The 16539-nt window shown below is 39.8% G+C and overlaps 1 protein-coding gene across 2 annotated transcripts in view; it reads right to left on the reverse strand.

Moving 5' to 3' along the window:
• LOC126469924 (uncharacterized) overlaps window positions 1-16539 on the reverse strand; it is a 573978-nt gene that overhangs the window by 43892 nt on the left and 513547 nt on the right. The window contains exons 11-12 of one of the 2 annotated variants that reach the window (XM_050097321.1): window positions 14136-14234; window positions 3401-3545 (exon numbers count right to left, since the gene is read on the reverse strand). In XM_050097321.1, the coding sequence (XP_049953278.1) occupies window positions 3401-3545; window positions 14136-14234 (244 nt within the window). Of the gene's footprint in view, window positions 1-3400; window positions 3546-14048; window positions 14235-16539 lie in introns of both variants that reach the window. The other variant, XM_050097320.1, reaches the window with a different exon arrangement.

The raw sequence follows: 16539 nt of genomic DNA on the forward strand, positions 1-16539 counted from the left end.
GGTTGGGATGAGGTGGCAAGTGTGATATGGGGGGGGGGGGGGGGCGGGGTGAGGCAGAGTGGGAGGTGGGAGATGCATGCATTATGCGTATTGAATGCATAAGTGGGGAAAGCTGTGGAGTGCATTTTTGTTTCGTGTTGTGGTGTGTGTGTGTGTGTGTGTGTGTGTGTGTGTGTGTGTGTGTGTGTGTGTGTGTGTTTGTGTGTGTTTGTGTGTGTTTGTGTTTTGTTTTGCCGGGGTCATACATACCCAAGTCAAAACTAGACCACACAAACACAGAATGGAGTTGAATGACTATGCGTCAGTCCCAATGGATAGGACAGGAGACAGCTGAAAACAGGCACGTGGAAAAAGGGCTAAGAAAACAGCACACAGTTATGGTGGTCCAAAACTAAGAATGAAATGGCCTTCGCCATACTGCTGTGGTGGATAAAAAGTAAAACTCAGTCAACAGACCGCACATCATTCACTAAAATGGCTGGTACATCAGGTGGCAAACCCAAGCTGGAACATAAATGGTTCTAAAGGGGCATTCCAGCAAGAAGTGGTGGACAGTTAAAATTTGTGTGCAATGTGGACAAAGTGGTGGGATAGTGACACTGAGCAAATGACTATGACTAAAAAGGCAGTGCCCAATAAGCATCCTAGTTAATATGACCTCCTCCTGGCAGGAGGGCTGAGAGGAGGTCATCCAAACCGCTGGGAGAGGCTTAATAAGCCAAAGCTTATTCTCCACAAAGGGGGTACCATTGGCAATGCCAAAGTGACACCACCTCCTGACAGATGGCAATGCAGAGATTGTCGGAGAAAATATAGGTTCTCTTGGATTGAGGTACAAGGACTGCAGCCTTGTCAGCAACATCAGCAGCTTTGTTTCCTGGCAGGCCAACATGACCAGGGACCCACAGAAACATGACACTGGCTCCAACAACAGTGAGCAAGTGACAGGTTTCATGGACCTGCTGCACTAAGGGGTGGGCGGTGTACAGTTCACGTAGACTTTGAAGGGCACTGTGCGAGTCTGAGCAGAGGACACAATTGGAAAGGCTGTGTCACTAGATGTACTCCATGGCCTGATACAAGGTGAAGAGCTCGGCTGTAAATACTGAGGAGTGTGCTGAAAGCCGATATTTAAAGACACGGGTGCCAACAACGAAGGCACACCTGACCCCACAGTCAGTCCGAGAGCCATCAGTGTATACAAAGGTATTATCACAAAGTGCCATGCAAAGGTCATGAAACTGAAGGTGATAGACCGAGGCTGGAGTGGTGTCCTTAGGAAGTGACTAAAGGCCAAGGTTAACATGGGCCACTTCATGTAGCCAAGGTGGTGAAGGGCTCACACCCATTGGGAACGTTGCAGGTAGTGTGAAGTTAAGCCGCCGCAGTAAGTGGCAAAAGTGGACTCCAGGAGGTAACAGAAGAGGGATGAGCACCATACTGAAGATCAAAGGAATCGTCAAAGGAGGTGGCATAGGATGGGTGGCCATGCATGGCAGACAAACAGCACACATACATGCTGAGGAGAAATTCATGGTGGTAGGACAGTGGTAGTTCAACAGCCTCAGCATACAGACTCTCAGCAGGGCTGGTGTAAAAGGCCTCCACGGCCAAACGAACCCCATGATGGTGGATAGCGTTGAGACAGCATAAGAGGGATGGGCATGCACATGCATAAGCAAAGCACCCATAGTCGAGTTTGAATGGACAAGGGACCGGTACAAATGGAGGAGGGTGGTTTAGTCGGCACCCCAGGAAGTACCAGAGAGGGCACGTAAGAAATCTACGGACCGCATATAGCGGGCTGCCAGGTAAGAGACATGGGAGGACCAAGACAGTTTTCTATCGAGCATGAGCCCCAGAAACGTCATAGTTTCATTAATGGAAGGGCCACAGGCCAAAGGTGTAGAGATGGTGGCAGAAATCATTTTTGGCACCAGAAATTCATACAGAAGGTTTTATCGGTGGAAAAGCGAAATCCATTGTTAATGCTCCAGGGGTAAAGACCATCGGCAAAATCGTCAACAAAAAGAGAGCTCGAGATGCCCGGCGGGAGACAGGCCATAATAGGGTTAATGGTGATAGCAGAGAGGATGACACTCAGGATAGAACCCTGATTCACACCATTTTCCTTGATAAAGGTGTCCGACAACACAGTTCCCACACGCATCTTGAAAACTCAGTTTTGTAAAAATGCTCAAAGAAAATAACGCAGGTGCCCATGGAAGCCCCACGTGTAAAGAGTACGGAGGATACCACAACTCCAGCAGGCGTCCTAGGCCTTCCCCAAATCGAAAAACACTCCCACAGTCTGGGATTTCTGCAGAAAACCATTCATGACATGGGTGGCAAAATTAATAAGATGGTCAACTGCAGAATGCTGTGCTCGAAATCCACACTGTGCATTCATTAGTAAATGGTGAGACTCGAGCCACCACACCAGAATCATACATTCCATCACCTTGCAAACACAGCTGGTAAGAGATGGGCCAGCAGCTAGAAGGAAGGTTTTTGTCCTTACCAGGCTTAGCTATAGCTATGAGTGTGGCTTCATGCCAGCATCCAGGAAATGTGCCCTCCACCCAGATGTGGTTGTATGTGTTGAGCAGGAAGTGCTTGACTGCAAGAGAAAGGTGCTGCAACATCTGAACGTGGATGGTGTCTGGCCCTGGTGCAGAGGATTAGGATGAACAGAGCATGAACTAGCTCCCTCATAGTAAAGGCAGCATTGTAGCACTCATGATGCGAAGAAGAGAAGGGTATTGCCCAAGCTGCCTCTGCTCATTTCCAATGGAGGAAGGCAGGGTGATAGTGGGAAGAGCTCAAAACTTCGGTATAATGGCTGCCCAAGGTGTTGGAGGTAGCAAGAGGATCCACGATGACATTGGTGAAGGGAAGAGTCTAGTAAATAAAAAAAAAGCATCTACACTTACAGGCCACACTAAAGATACCTCAGTTGCATGCAAAGAATATTTTTGACCACAATAATGTGTAGTAACTGTTTATTATTTATGTTGCCGCACTAAGTACTTCGTGAGCTGGGAAATGTGTAACACATAAACACTATACACAGGCATATTTCACACTGAGTGCATGATATATGTATTTGTCTTATAGATATGACGAAGAAGGCGAGAGATCTTACAAACATAGATGAAAATTATTCTTTTCTTCCAAAAACTTTTCAATCATTGAAAAAAAAAAAAAAAAAACATTCAAAATGACAAATTGTGTTTTTCAGTTAGCTGAACTGAAACCTGAAGATTGTGAGGTGAGGAAATTTAAAGATATTCTTATGTGTACAAAGAACCTCATTAATTTGTGTACTTTATGAATAACGAGATTATACCTATGATCAAAAAGCCAAGAAAGTTACACAGTAACACTTTCTGGTACTTACTTCAGCATTGGAATTGCTATATCCTCTCTCCATGTTGTGTTATGGCATGAGCCTCCAAGGTAAACATCCCTTACTGAACTGTTTTGACCGTTTGCAGCAGCACCAAGAGGTAGGGACCTCAGTGGCCTGGATGATATAGCCCACTCTGTAATCAATAACACACAAATTTTAGTACATTTTTACTTGTTTACAGGACTTACTATATGCAATGGCTATGTTGGTCCAATTTAATACTTTTGTGTGTAATTCACTTACAATTAGCTGTGCAGATTGAGCAGTGAAATGAAAATACACTAAAATCCCCCCCCCCTCCCCCTCCCCCTCCACTCCACAGGAAAATAGGTTCGTTGTTAGTTTCCTGGTCCATTGGTCATTTTCCATGATAAATCGTAATGATTCACTTTGCAAATTAATTTGTATAAATGATGACATGATGAACATCATTTTTTAAGCAAAAAAAGATATACAGATGTAAGTTAGTAGCCCATACCCACCACTTTTTACACACTACAATAATAGAAATTCTCCCACGGAATGGAAGACATTGTCAAAGAGAAACTTTCTCAGTTTGTTTTCAAATTTTACTTTCCTGTCTGTCAAACTTTTGTATCAATGGGTAGGTCATCAAAAAATTTTGTTGCAACTCATTTCCTTACTGAAGAACTTCTTATCTACTGAAACCTCTCTTTGTCTACCTCCCATGTACATTCATAGCTGTTTTAAGTCTTTGTAGTTTCATTTGGACAAATTGTTTTTAGGGGATACTGCCAGCTGACTCTCGACAACTGTTAAAGGTTAAATGCTACAGCCATCTCATTCTGACTTCAAACAACAATAACTTTAACATACACTAAAACTGCTCACAAATGTTTGGTCATGTTTAAGACACCAAACTGGTCAGACCAGGGAATGTGTGAGTGCATCACCATGTTCAAACTCTGACAGAGCAAGCCTCAACAGAGCAGGCATGATAATGTGTGCTACTATCATCCCTGAGGGAAAAAGTATTTTTAGGAAACAATGTGAATACCATACAATTCATACTGTCACCTGAAATGTCAGAATAATCCTCTACCATAATTTGTCCCTCGAGGGTAACAATAATACCAATGGAACACACAAAAACTGCAGCCCGCACCGTCAACGAGCCATTTCCAGGTTTAGTTGTAGAAAGTAAACAGTCCAACATGTGTGTTTCTCTGGGTGTCCATCAAACACAAACCCGACCTGTTGCTGGAAACGAGGAGTGAAGGATGACTGTCTTGAATATTATTGTACTCTGCCAACCATCACTGAACAGTCGTTCACAATCTCAGTGCCATTTGTAGACTGCTAAGGAGTTCTCTGTAATGATAAATCATCTGCAGACTTTGACCTTGTGTGTTTAATCTGTCCAGCTTATATTGCAGATATACCAGAAACTGACTGTGGTGTGTATTCTTATGACACTACACTGTTTAGCTCATGACATACACCAACAAGTGTGTGTGTGTGTGTGTGTGTAGGCAGGCAGGCACAAAGTCTTGGTGCATTTTTTGTCAGACTAAGAATTCAGAATGGAATTCTCTCTCAGTTTAACACAAAATGAGAATAAGTGCAGTTTACATTTGTGAGGTTTTTTCTTTAGCTGTTTGAATATGCTTGGGATGTTAAGTTCTCATTTGACTAATGAATGAGAAAACACACTACATTATGTTAAGCATTTTAATAGGCTTTCGGCAACATTCTCGCAAACTGTTATCCAAACTGTCAAGCATCATGAATTTTGACTAAAGGAGGTGAATGTCTATGAGACCCATTTGTAAATGCTGGCCTACAGATTTAATATAACAGCTCTCCATCCAAATAACCAAGGTGCAATTGAATTCACATCGACGACAACAGCTCAGTGATCATTAGGTACTGTTTATGATATTCTGAAAGATGACTACAATTCCTCCACCCACATCATGACAGTTCATTCACTGAAACTCACTCGGTCAAAAATATCAAATGTTTAGTGCTGATCATTATATCTTCCCTCATAAGCAAAATTTCTGCTCCAAAATCACTACTGCTTGATGATCATATAGGGTTAGGGAGAGCATCTCTATCTGCATCAATTTTTAGCTTCAACAACTAGATATTTTAACTTTAAAGATGACCTAGAACCCTGCAGATGAAGTTCAATATTTCGAATATTGCTCTATTGCTATGCACATTTATTGTCCTGATTTTACAGTAAGAAAAAGTAACCTGCAGTATTTTCCCCCACTTGATTTCGACTATTCTTTGTACAATAGATACACTGGTATGCACGTTCCAGTTGAGAAGACGTATCTTTCACTATAATCTAAATACATTATTACTGTTTAGCACTTTCCAGTCCCTCAGGCAGATTGCTGAAGTGTTTCGTAACTGTATACTTTCGGAGAGAAATTTCGACTACAAGATTATCTACATAATTTTTCCTTCAGAATTTTGTATTTTTGAGCATCACTATCGTTCTCATCCCTGTGTTAATTGTTGCTGATTAATTTCATGATGGATTATACATGGCACAGCAGAAATACCTTACCAATGAACACACCCAAAAAAAAAAAAAAATCATCTTCAATTTGTTGATTATCTGTGACTGGAGGTTTTATACATTCTCTAAGCAGAAGCTCGTAAGTGATGTTTATAATGTCCACTATTTCATTTAGAACACTATACTCTTTGAATCATGGACCGTCACATACTATCAAACATACTGACAGTATGAAATTGTTTCATAGCTTACCATGACTATGATGACTGTGCCTGCATTAAAATCACCTGTCAAGTAAACAGTTTGTTTCACACAGTGACAATGCTCCAGTAAATCTCCACAAAATTTTTAGAGGACCATCAACAAGTGAAAATGCCTGGTAATTTTTTGCTAGTTGGGGGAAAGGGGGGGGGGGGTGTCAGCTTCACAGAGGCAATTTCAATTCTTCTGAAGCAATTTCATTAATTAATTATGTTCTAAACATTTCAAAGTGAAATTTCACATATGGAAAAAATGTTAAAATGCTAAAGAACAATTATTAAGAGGTATTTGTTATATTTTAAAAACAAATGTGAATGACATTTTTGTTACACTAAATTTACAACACACTGCTACTTCACTGAACTGCTTTTTCATCTGCACTAACTGAAAAACTAACTATTTGAACCATCACCTATGTTGCTGTTGTGGTCTGCAGTCCTGTGACTGGTTTGATGCAGCTCTCCATGCTACTCTATCCTGTGCAAGCTGCTTCATCTCCCAGTACCTACTGCAACCTACATCCTTCTGAATCTGCTAAGTGTATTCATCTTTTGGTCTCCCTCTACGATTTTTACCCTTCACACTGCCCTCCAATACTAAATTTGTGATCCCTTGATGCCTCAGAACATGTCCTACCAACTGATCCCTTCTTCTAGTCAACTTGTGCCACAAACTCCTCTTCTCCCCAATTCTATTCAATACCTCCTCATAGTTATGTGATCTACCCATCTAATCTTCAGCATTCTTTTGTAGCACCAGAACCATCACCTATATTTTCTGTAAATTATACTTCATATTAATTCAGTTGTCTCAACAGTATGTCTCACCCATGACAACTCTTTTATTAAAGTGACTTTACAGCCTACTGTAGCATTTTTTCTCAATGACCTATCTTGATTGAACCTCTGCATGCTTTATTAAATACCTTTATAGTTGTATTTACATTTCTAATTCATGTACTTTCACTCATGATGCACACGATTTCAGAAATCCAATGTCCATACAGTTCACAGGTCCACTTATAGTGGCCACCTGCACCAACCCCACTACTCAGTCCGCACACTATTGGTTTGTTTCTTTTATCAGTCGACTCAACTGAATCGAGTTATCAAGTAGTTGTACTTTCCTATGCAGCATGTGTGTCCATGTCGTCATATAAAATGTGTTTCTGTCTGGCACATAGATAGCTAACACATACCTATAAGAAAAGTCGCGGCCATTCTAGTGATCTTGATACGTTATTCTATCTGGCACTTGTTCAAGAAAAGTGGTGAATATTCTACTGTTTTCTTGTACAGAGAACCTTTGATGCATAGAATTATACATACAGACTATTCACTCAATAGGAAACTAGTTTACATCCAGAAGCAGAAATATCAAGACTGAAGAATGAATAAGTGAAAAGTCCTACTGGTAGTAAGTGCAGGCATGTAGATTAGTCAAGAGCGAGAGTGATCAGTTGATTGTGAAGCATTAATACTAGTAATTCATAGTAATTTCTCAGTAAAAATATTGCTACAAGACACGTAATTAATCAATTTGCCAGGAAGAATAGGCACATAGAATTCATCATTTAAGGAAGAGAACAACAATTTTAACTTTTTTATATTATAAGATGGCATTGTCTTGTATGTGTGTATAATCAGTTTAAATAAAACTTTCTTAAACTTTGCATGTGATTTGATTATTTTTTACTACAGTAAAAATAAAGGTAGCACCTCCTCCTCCTCCTCCTCCTCCTCCTCCTCCTCCTCCTCCTCGAGGTTTTCTGTAACCGCCACTGAGCACCGTTCAATAACTTTTCACAAATATTATAGGTCAAAGTAATCTAATATTGAAGTAAAAATATAATGCAAAAATTGGAACTACCTTTTTTGTCATATGTCATTACTATCACAAACCAGGTTAGTGAAACACTACTCCAATCTCTTGGAAAAAATAAAACTAATAATGACTGGTCTGAAGAGTTAAAAATAACACTACAAAAAAACTGAAGACAGAAGAGAAGATAATTCTAAGGAGCAAGAATACAAGGAACTAAAAAAACATTTAGTCAAAAACAATACTCCATTAGCAACAAAGAAAAGGCAGCCAGGTTGGAGAGAACAAAAAATCTTTTGGGAACAAAGAAAGGACACAAGAAAGTATGTCTAAACACCACTCTGAAGAAAGTAGTGAGTATGGACTTACTCAAATGCTCCATTGTGGGCCTACACTACATTAATAAAGTTCCTCTGGCATCTGTAGCAATTTTGCAGAGTTTGTATTTTTATACAAATTCTTTTTGGAAAATTAATGCAAAATCACGTAAAAATATGTTTAATTTAATACTAATGTTAGGGTCATCGTATATTTCAACTGAGTGAATTTTCAAGAACTTTTCTCTAAACCACTCTGCCTTAATCGACTGAATTAGTTTTACTGTTTACTTTTATTGTGAACTGTGGATGCAACCAAGGTGCAAGTGACCAAAGACACCTTAAAAATCTGATAGATGAAACCTGGAGCTCTGTCAGGTGTTATGGCAAATTACCTGCCTGCAGAAGCTCCTCAGGCACCTATTATTACTTTCCATCACAGAATCTTCCATTGAATATCACTGTTACTTCAGTGCTGCCCACTAAGTTTTCCTTAAAATTATTTATAGTATTCAAATACCATATCTAAGTGCATGTGTGTGGTCTGAAACCTGACAGTCACAATACTGCTGCTGTAACAATCATGGGGTCCAATATGGCACACTTAACCATGCGTAACATGTAACTGGTGTTGAACAGTTACATTGAAAAGCAAGGCAATTTTTACATGCAACCAGTTATCCACCAACTGAGTGGAACTTCTAAAAGCTCTACACTATCTCAGTACCTCTCATTTAATTCCAGGGATTTACATAAAACAACGCATGTGCCATCTTCATACTCGGTGAGCTACAAGAACAATCATCTTAGCTGTCCATATTTCAATATACTTTGAGTGGTTCCCACGCTAGGAGACAAACACTTTCACTTACTGGCACAGCTCCCTCTCCTTCACCAACGACTTGAAAATTGGCTTGTTTGTCTAATAGAAAAGACTAGCATAAGCAGTCAAAATAAACTCAACTCCTCGACACACAAGTTCACACCAATGAGATTGTTGTCGCAAATTTAAGTGTGTATCAAAAGACTAGGTAAGTAGTAAATGAAGATAATACAAACACACACACACACACACACACACACACAGCAAAAAAAGTTTTGCATCACCTCAGTTCCGAGAGTTCTGGAACCTGTACAGAACATTGGAAGAGAGATCAACATAAACATCATTTCCGAACTTTTCATTGCTCATGAAAACTACACATTGAATGTTGTACCACCATACAGAGAGAGCTTCAGAGGTGGAGGTCCACATTTCTGTACACACTGGTACATCTAATATACAGTACCACATCCTCTTGCATTGATGCATACCTGTATTTGTCGTAGCATACTATCCACAAGTTCACCAAGGCACTGTTGATCCAGATTGTCCCACTCCTCAATGGTGATTCGGTGTGGATCCCTCAGAGTAGCTGGTGAGTCACGTCATCTATAAACAGCCATTTTAAATCTATCCCAGGCATGTTCAGAAGGGTTCGTGTCTGGAGAACATGCTGGTCACTCTAGTCGAGCGATGTCTCTATCTGGGAGGAAGTCATTCATAAAATGTGCATGATGGGGGCGCGAATTGTCGTCCATGAAAACAAATGCCTCGCCAATATGCTGCCAATATGGTTTCACTATTGGTTGGAGGATGGCATTCACGTACCGTACAGCCATTATGGCACCGTCCATGACCACCACTAGCATTTGTCAGTCCCACATAATACCACCCCAAAACAGCAGGCAACCTCCACCTTGCTGCATTCACTGGACAGTGTGTCTAATGTGTTCAGCCTGACTGGGTTGCTTCCAAACACGTCTCAGACGATTTGTTGAAGGCATATGCGACACGCGACACTCATCAGTGAGGAGAACATGATGCCAATCCTGAGTAGCCCATTTGGCACGTTGTTGGGCCCATCCGTATTGCGCTGCATGGTGTCGTGGTTGCAAAGATGGACCTCACCATGGACATTGGGAGTGAAGTTGCAGATCACGCAGCCTATTGCGCTCAGTTTGAGTCTTTCTTGGTCTTTCTTGTGGCTGCATGAAAAGGATTATTCAACATGGTGGTATTGCTGTCAGAGTCCCTTCGATCCATAATCCGTAGGTAGCGGTCATCCACTGCAGTAGTAGGCTTTGGGTGGCCTGAGAGAGGCATGTCATTGACAGTTCCTGTCTGTATCTCCTCCATATCTGAAGAACATCGCTTTGGTTCACTCCGAGACGCCTGGAAACTTTCCTTGTTGAGAGCCCTTCCCGGCACAAAGTAACAATGCATACCGTTTTGATATATGTCAAGCTACAAATGCTTCCCACACTGAATTGTACCAACATGCCTAAAAATGTCCGAGATCCTGTGTACAATGCTAGATAAATAAAGTTATAAACCTTAATAGGTACTGAAATACACAAAAATGTGTTTGTATCCCTCTAGCCCGAACACCCTCTATACTGAAGGAGGCTGCAGAGCTTTAGAAGTATTGACACTCGCTCAATATATTGCACCATGTGGCTTCCCAACATGCAGGCATGTCAACAACTGATATTGTGACACCGTACAAATATGAGCATATCAGGATAGACAAATGAAAGGAATCATCTGCTGAAGTGCACTCAGGGGAGTAGTTACATATTTCATACTCCTTCAGCAATTAGCTATCAAAACATTTGACAAAGTGTCAGTGCAGGGTCGTAACACCACAGCTGGTTAGTTTTTTTTTTTTTTTTTTTTTTTTCCAGAAATAGATAACAGCATTACCTACAGTCTTGTATCTTACTCTTTTCATGTTTATGGATCAATTACAGTATCTTAGGAAATAAAAGCCAATGATTATATGAACAGTATCTTTTCTGTGTACATTAGGTGTAAAGAGATTCACCAATTCATTGAAAGATTCCTATATTCATCTGGCTCTGCTGCACATTCTCTTAGCATATTAGTATAGCTGAAAGTAGAACTACTTCCAAGTTACTTTTTCTCCCATCACTGCTTTCTCTTCTATTTCTTTTTGCAGCATGTAGTGGCTTAATTCTCAATATATACGAGTTCCACATGATTGAGCTCAGACATGTTTTCTGTGACTGCAAAGTTCCGGTGTGACTTTGGTTTTTAAGTGGAGGGCAAGACCAAGGATCCTGTGACACATTACTAAACACTTTCTCTGAAAAATACCTGTAACATATAGTTCATAAGCCTACCCACAGTGAAAATATAGTAATTCTGATGAGAGTAAGTAGAACTGACTTCTTTGAGAGTATCCCCCAATGAAACTCTTATTAGCGACTGTGACACAACAGTTGAAACTGTTATTACTGAAGTACAGAGAGCAACTAAAACATGCAGGAAGATCTACATGTTCAGTAACCTACATAAAAAGGCAGTCGAGTCATGTCTTGAGGATGAACCTCTAACTTTATCTCTGGAGAGAAGCATGAAGAGGAATTAGGGCTAACATTCAGAAGAACAGTTGAACAAGCACTGGACAAATATGTACCTGGTAGAACAACTCTAACTGTGAGGGATTCTTCACAGCATGAAGTCTCTTTAAGCAAACAGTAAAACAGTGACTAGTGTGTACTATGTGCAAAATGAGGCTTAAAGCTGACGGCAAAAGAAAATTTCTGGATGAAATGAATTTTGTAGATAAAATGGGAATGTTCAAAGCCTTCGTCTACTACTACTACTACTACTACTACTACTACTAATAATAATAATAATAATAATAATAATAATAATAATAATACTACGACCAAATCTGGTCAAAAGACCTCTCAAAACTACAAGGAATTCTGGGTGTACATAAAAACTGTCAGTGACACCAAAGATATTGTCATACACATATGGATAATATGAGAACCGATATTAAGGGTAGCAAAACAAGAGCAGAAATGCTTAACTGTTTCCAAATGTTTCTTTAAAAATGGTTTCAGAAGCACTGCCCAAGTATAATTTTTGCACCATTGCAAAGATACGTAAAACAGCTTTTAGTGTTAGTGTCACTGAAAAACCATATCAGACAGTATCCAGAATTTGCTGCCGAGGTAGCCCCTCTTAACAATAATATACTGCAATCATCTCTAACACAAAAAAATGTAATAATAGTTCTGAGAAAACACTGCACTTAGCGCAAGTGTAGCATAATTGATTCACAGAACCGGTTTTAGAATCTTGGAATATCAACATCATATTTGAGCACAGACTATGTTCTAAGAGAATGCAACCAGGCTGCATGCTACAAACATTGGTTCTTCAAAACACAAGTTGCGTTTTTCGCATGTCACAGCCAGAAAGCCATGGATTGAAGCAGTATGGTAGATGCAATATTCCTGCCTTTCGAAGAACATTTTACTCAATATCACACCAATGCTTACTAACAAAAGCACAAGCATATGGTAGCATTAAATGAAATCTGTCACTGGACTGAGGATTTATTTGTGTGAAGGGCAAAGCCTGTTGTCTTGAATGGAGAGTCACTGACAGAGCTAGTAACTTCTGGTGTGCCTCAGGGAAGTGTGGTTAGACCCTTGCAGTTCATCTTTCATATTAGTGACCTTGCAGATAGTATTAATAGCAACCTCACACTTTTACAGATGAGGCATTTCTCTAGAAAATGCTGTACACATGCTCAATCAGATCTTGACATTATTTAAAAATGCTGCCAAGATTTTCAACTTGCTTTAAATTTACAGAAGGAAGAAATTATGTGCATCACAAAATGAAAAAATAATTAGTATCCTATGACTACAATACTAATGCGTCAGAACTGGAATTAGTTAACTCATACAAATACCTGAATGTAACAGTTTGTAGGGATTTGAAATGAAATTGTCACACAGGCAGGTGGTGATACATTAGAAGGGCAATGCGAAAATGCAGTTAGTCTATGGAGGATGTTGATTAACAAAACATGAGAGAATCATTCTATTATCAGAACCTGAGTTAAATACTTTCAAGTGGATACGCAACTTCCTGAGGATCTTTTCCCACAATAACGCCAATGAATAACTTCGCTAACGATTACTGTTATGCTTTGTCACAGAGGATAATAATAATTATGAAACATCATTTTAGTGTATTTGCAAGTACAATGCCACTTAGGATGGAAAAATAATCATTTTACCTAATTTTTGCTAGTAATTATCAAGCACTGTTAATATTAAACTTTATTGATTTGGTTGACATTGACATTATACAGTCATTCTACAACATGCAGTACCACTTAAACTGCTAAGAAATACTGAAAACTACATCTCTGTAAACTCTACAAATAATAGTGTAGAAAATTTTACACTGTCATTTTCCAGTTTCTAAAATGTTACTAATTCTATGCGATATCACAAAGGATCTTTATTCACTTACTAACAAAATTCCTTAGGTCTGTTTTTAATGTGTGCTGTGAGTGCGCATGACACACACACACACACACACACACACACACACACACACACACACACACAAAGACAAACAGAGATTATATATAATAAGAATGTAACTGGTGCAAAAGAAAATAAATTTTTAAAATAAGCAATAAAATTAAAAGTGGAACTGTAGTCCTTTGCAGCACAAAACCAAACACCTAAAAACAATAACTTTCATGGCGTGAAGAAAAAGCCAAATGTAACTAAAAAGACTGTCACAGTCTTTGTCAAAAGCAAAGGAAAAACTTCTGAAAAGAATTTCTTCCTTTCAGTGTGCAACAGAAATGTCTTTATTGTATGGGCAGATTCATTGGGGCTAAATATCTAAAGATACCTAGTAATTTCACCACAGAAGTAACAAACGCTTGAAGAAGGCGAGTGGTTTTGGCTAGGACTAAGTCCCAAAGTTTCTGAGCCTCACTTTCACAAAACTTGAATTCTGCTACGATAGCACAAAACTGCTCAAAGTTTACTTTTATTTGTTCCAGGGGTACATCCTTTACGTCATCTCCTATTAAACCTGCAAAGAAAATACCATATGTAAGTTTTTTCCATGGTAACCAATCACTATTTTTAATTACAGTTTATCACTTGATTGAATCAATTATGTAGTTAATTTCTACAGCATTCAACTTTCCAACTATAGCTTATAAGATTAATCATATTTACTCATAAAGAGAAGAGATGGGTGGAGTACTGGTGGGAGTGTGCGGCGGGAGGAGAAAGGGGGATGGAGTAAGGGGGCGGCGGGAGGAGAAAGGGGGATGGAGTAAGGGGGCGGTGGGGTGAGTAATGGAGTGAGGGGTGGAATAATGATCACGAGTAATGGGCCAAGGAGAGGGGAAGTGGGACGGGGTGGGAGGGGCAGCAGGAGGAAAAGAAACGGCGAGAGAGGCAGAGATTCTCCAGTGGGTATTTACCGTGACCTTGCTAAGGCATTCAAGTGCGTAGAAGGTAACACTGCTTAAAGAATATCTCCCAGAATGGCATGTAAGACCAACTGCCTGCTCTACAAGAAACCTACATGCACAACAGGTAACAGAGTTGGCTTAACAATGTCATATTTAAGAATAAATTCACAATGAGGAAATGTAAAAAGTGTAGGAACCCCAGGGTTCAATCCTTGGGTTACCCATTTTCTAGCTTACATTAATTATTTTCTGTTGATTTGTTGTTGTTGTTGTTTCCAGTCCAAACAGTGGTTTGAAGCAGCTTTCCATGCTGCGCCTCTTCATCTCCGGGTATCTACTGCAATCTACACCCTTATCAATCTGCTCACTGTATTCATCTCTTTGTCTCCCTCTCACAATTTTAACCCCTCACACTTCCCTTGACTACTAAATTGGTGATCTCTTGATGTCTCAGAGTGTGTCGTACCAACCAATCCCTTCTTCTAGTCAGATTGAGCCATTAATCTCTTTTCTCCTCAGTCCTACACAGTACCTCCTCATTAGTTACACAATCTACCCATCTAATCTTCAGCATTCTGCTGTAGCACCACATTCCAAAAGCTTCTATTCTCTCAGTGTCTAAACTGTTTATCATCCATTTCTCACTTGCATACATAGCTACACTCCATACAAATACTTTCAGGAGAGACTTTCTAATATTTGTATCGTCATGCGTATATAAGTGAGCTAATCAGCTACCCAGTACTGCTATGATGTAAGATGAATTTGTTGTACAGCTGAACATTAGCGGACCCAAGGACTCTAGGAACGACGTGGGACCCACGGACTCTAGGCACACCGTGGCAGCTTCTGGCTAGGTGACTGTCCCGGACAAGCTACATGCCAGAGTGCCAGCAAAGGACAGGGATGTTTCCAGAGTGAGATTTTCACTCTGCAGTGGAGTGTGCACTGATATTAAACTTCCTGGCAGATTTCAAATAACAGGGAGTGGGCAAACCCCAGTATTGGGAATTTTTTGCGACAGATGGTTGCTTAGGAGGGCTCAAAATGCCCCAAGAAATGTCAGAATGTCAGACACACTTAAAGGCGGCCAAGTTATAACTCTCTGAAGTTTGACACCAAATCACAGTTACATATTAATGCAAATCTGAATATATTGGTGATCTCGGATAAATGAGGTGAATCCAGTGACACAACAGTATTTCAATATATTTAAAATTACAGAAACTGTTAATACCTCACAGAAAATATAAATTTTTACAATGAACCTCTGAATTAAAACTAATAATACCTTCACGTGATTTCATCATAATGGTATCTCAGACGACAGCATTGCACTATAGCATTTGTCCCTGGAAGCTACTTATCTGCATCTATTTCATTTACTGATTTATGTCATTTTTTTACATCTTTTTAATTATGCAAATGTTTATCAGAAGATCATGTCCTCCCCATTTACAGAGCTAATGAATACACCATCAATACCCCATCTTGTCGTACTTGTGTTTTATTTAACGACTAGTTTACTATTTCTTCTCCCTGGGCTTTAATTCCTACTCCAAATTTTTCTTTTGTTTCCTTTACTGCTTGCTTAATATACAGACTGAATAACATCTGGGATAGGCTACAACCCTGTCTCACTCCCTTCTCAACCACTGCTTCCCTTTCATGCCCCTCGACACTCATAACTGCCGTCTGGTTTCTGTACAAGTTGTAGGTGGCATTTCACTCACTTTACTTTACCCCAGCCACCTTTAGAATTTGAAAGAGTATTCCAGTTCACATTGTCAATAGCTTTTGCTAAGCTTACAAATACTAAATATGTAGGTTTCCCCTTCCTTAATCTATCTTCTAAGATAAGTCGTAGGCTCAGTATTGCATCACATGTTCCTAAATTTCTCCGGAATCCAAACT

The sequence above is a fragment of the Schistocerca serialis genome, chromosome 3, assembly GCF_023864345.2.
Source record: "Schistocerca serialis cubense isolate TAMUIC-IGC-003099 chromosome 3, iqSchSeri2.2, whole genome shotgun sequence".
NCBI classification, from domain to species: Eukaryota; Metazoa; Arthropoda; class Insecta; order Orthoptera; family Acrididae; genus Schistocerca; species Schistocerca serialis.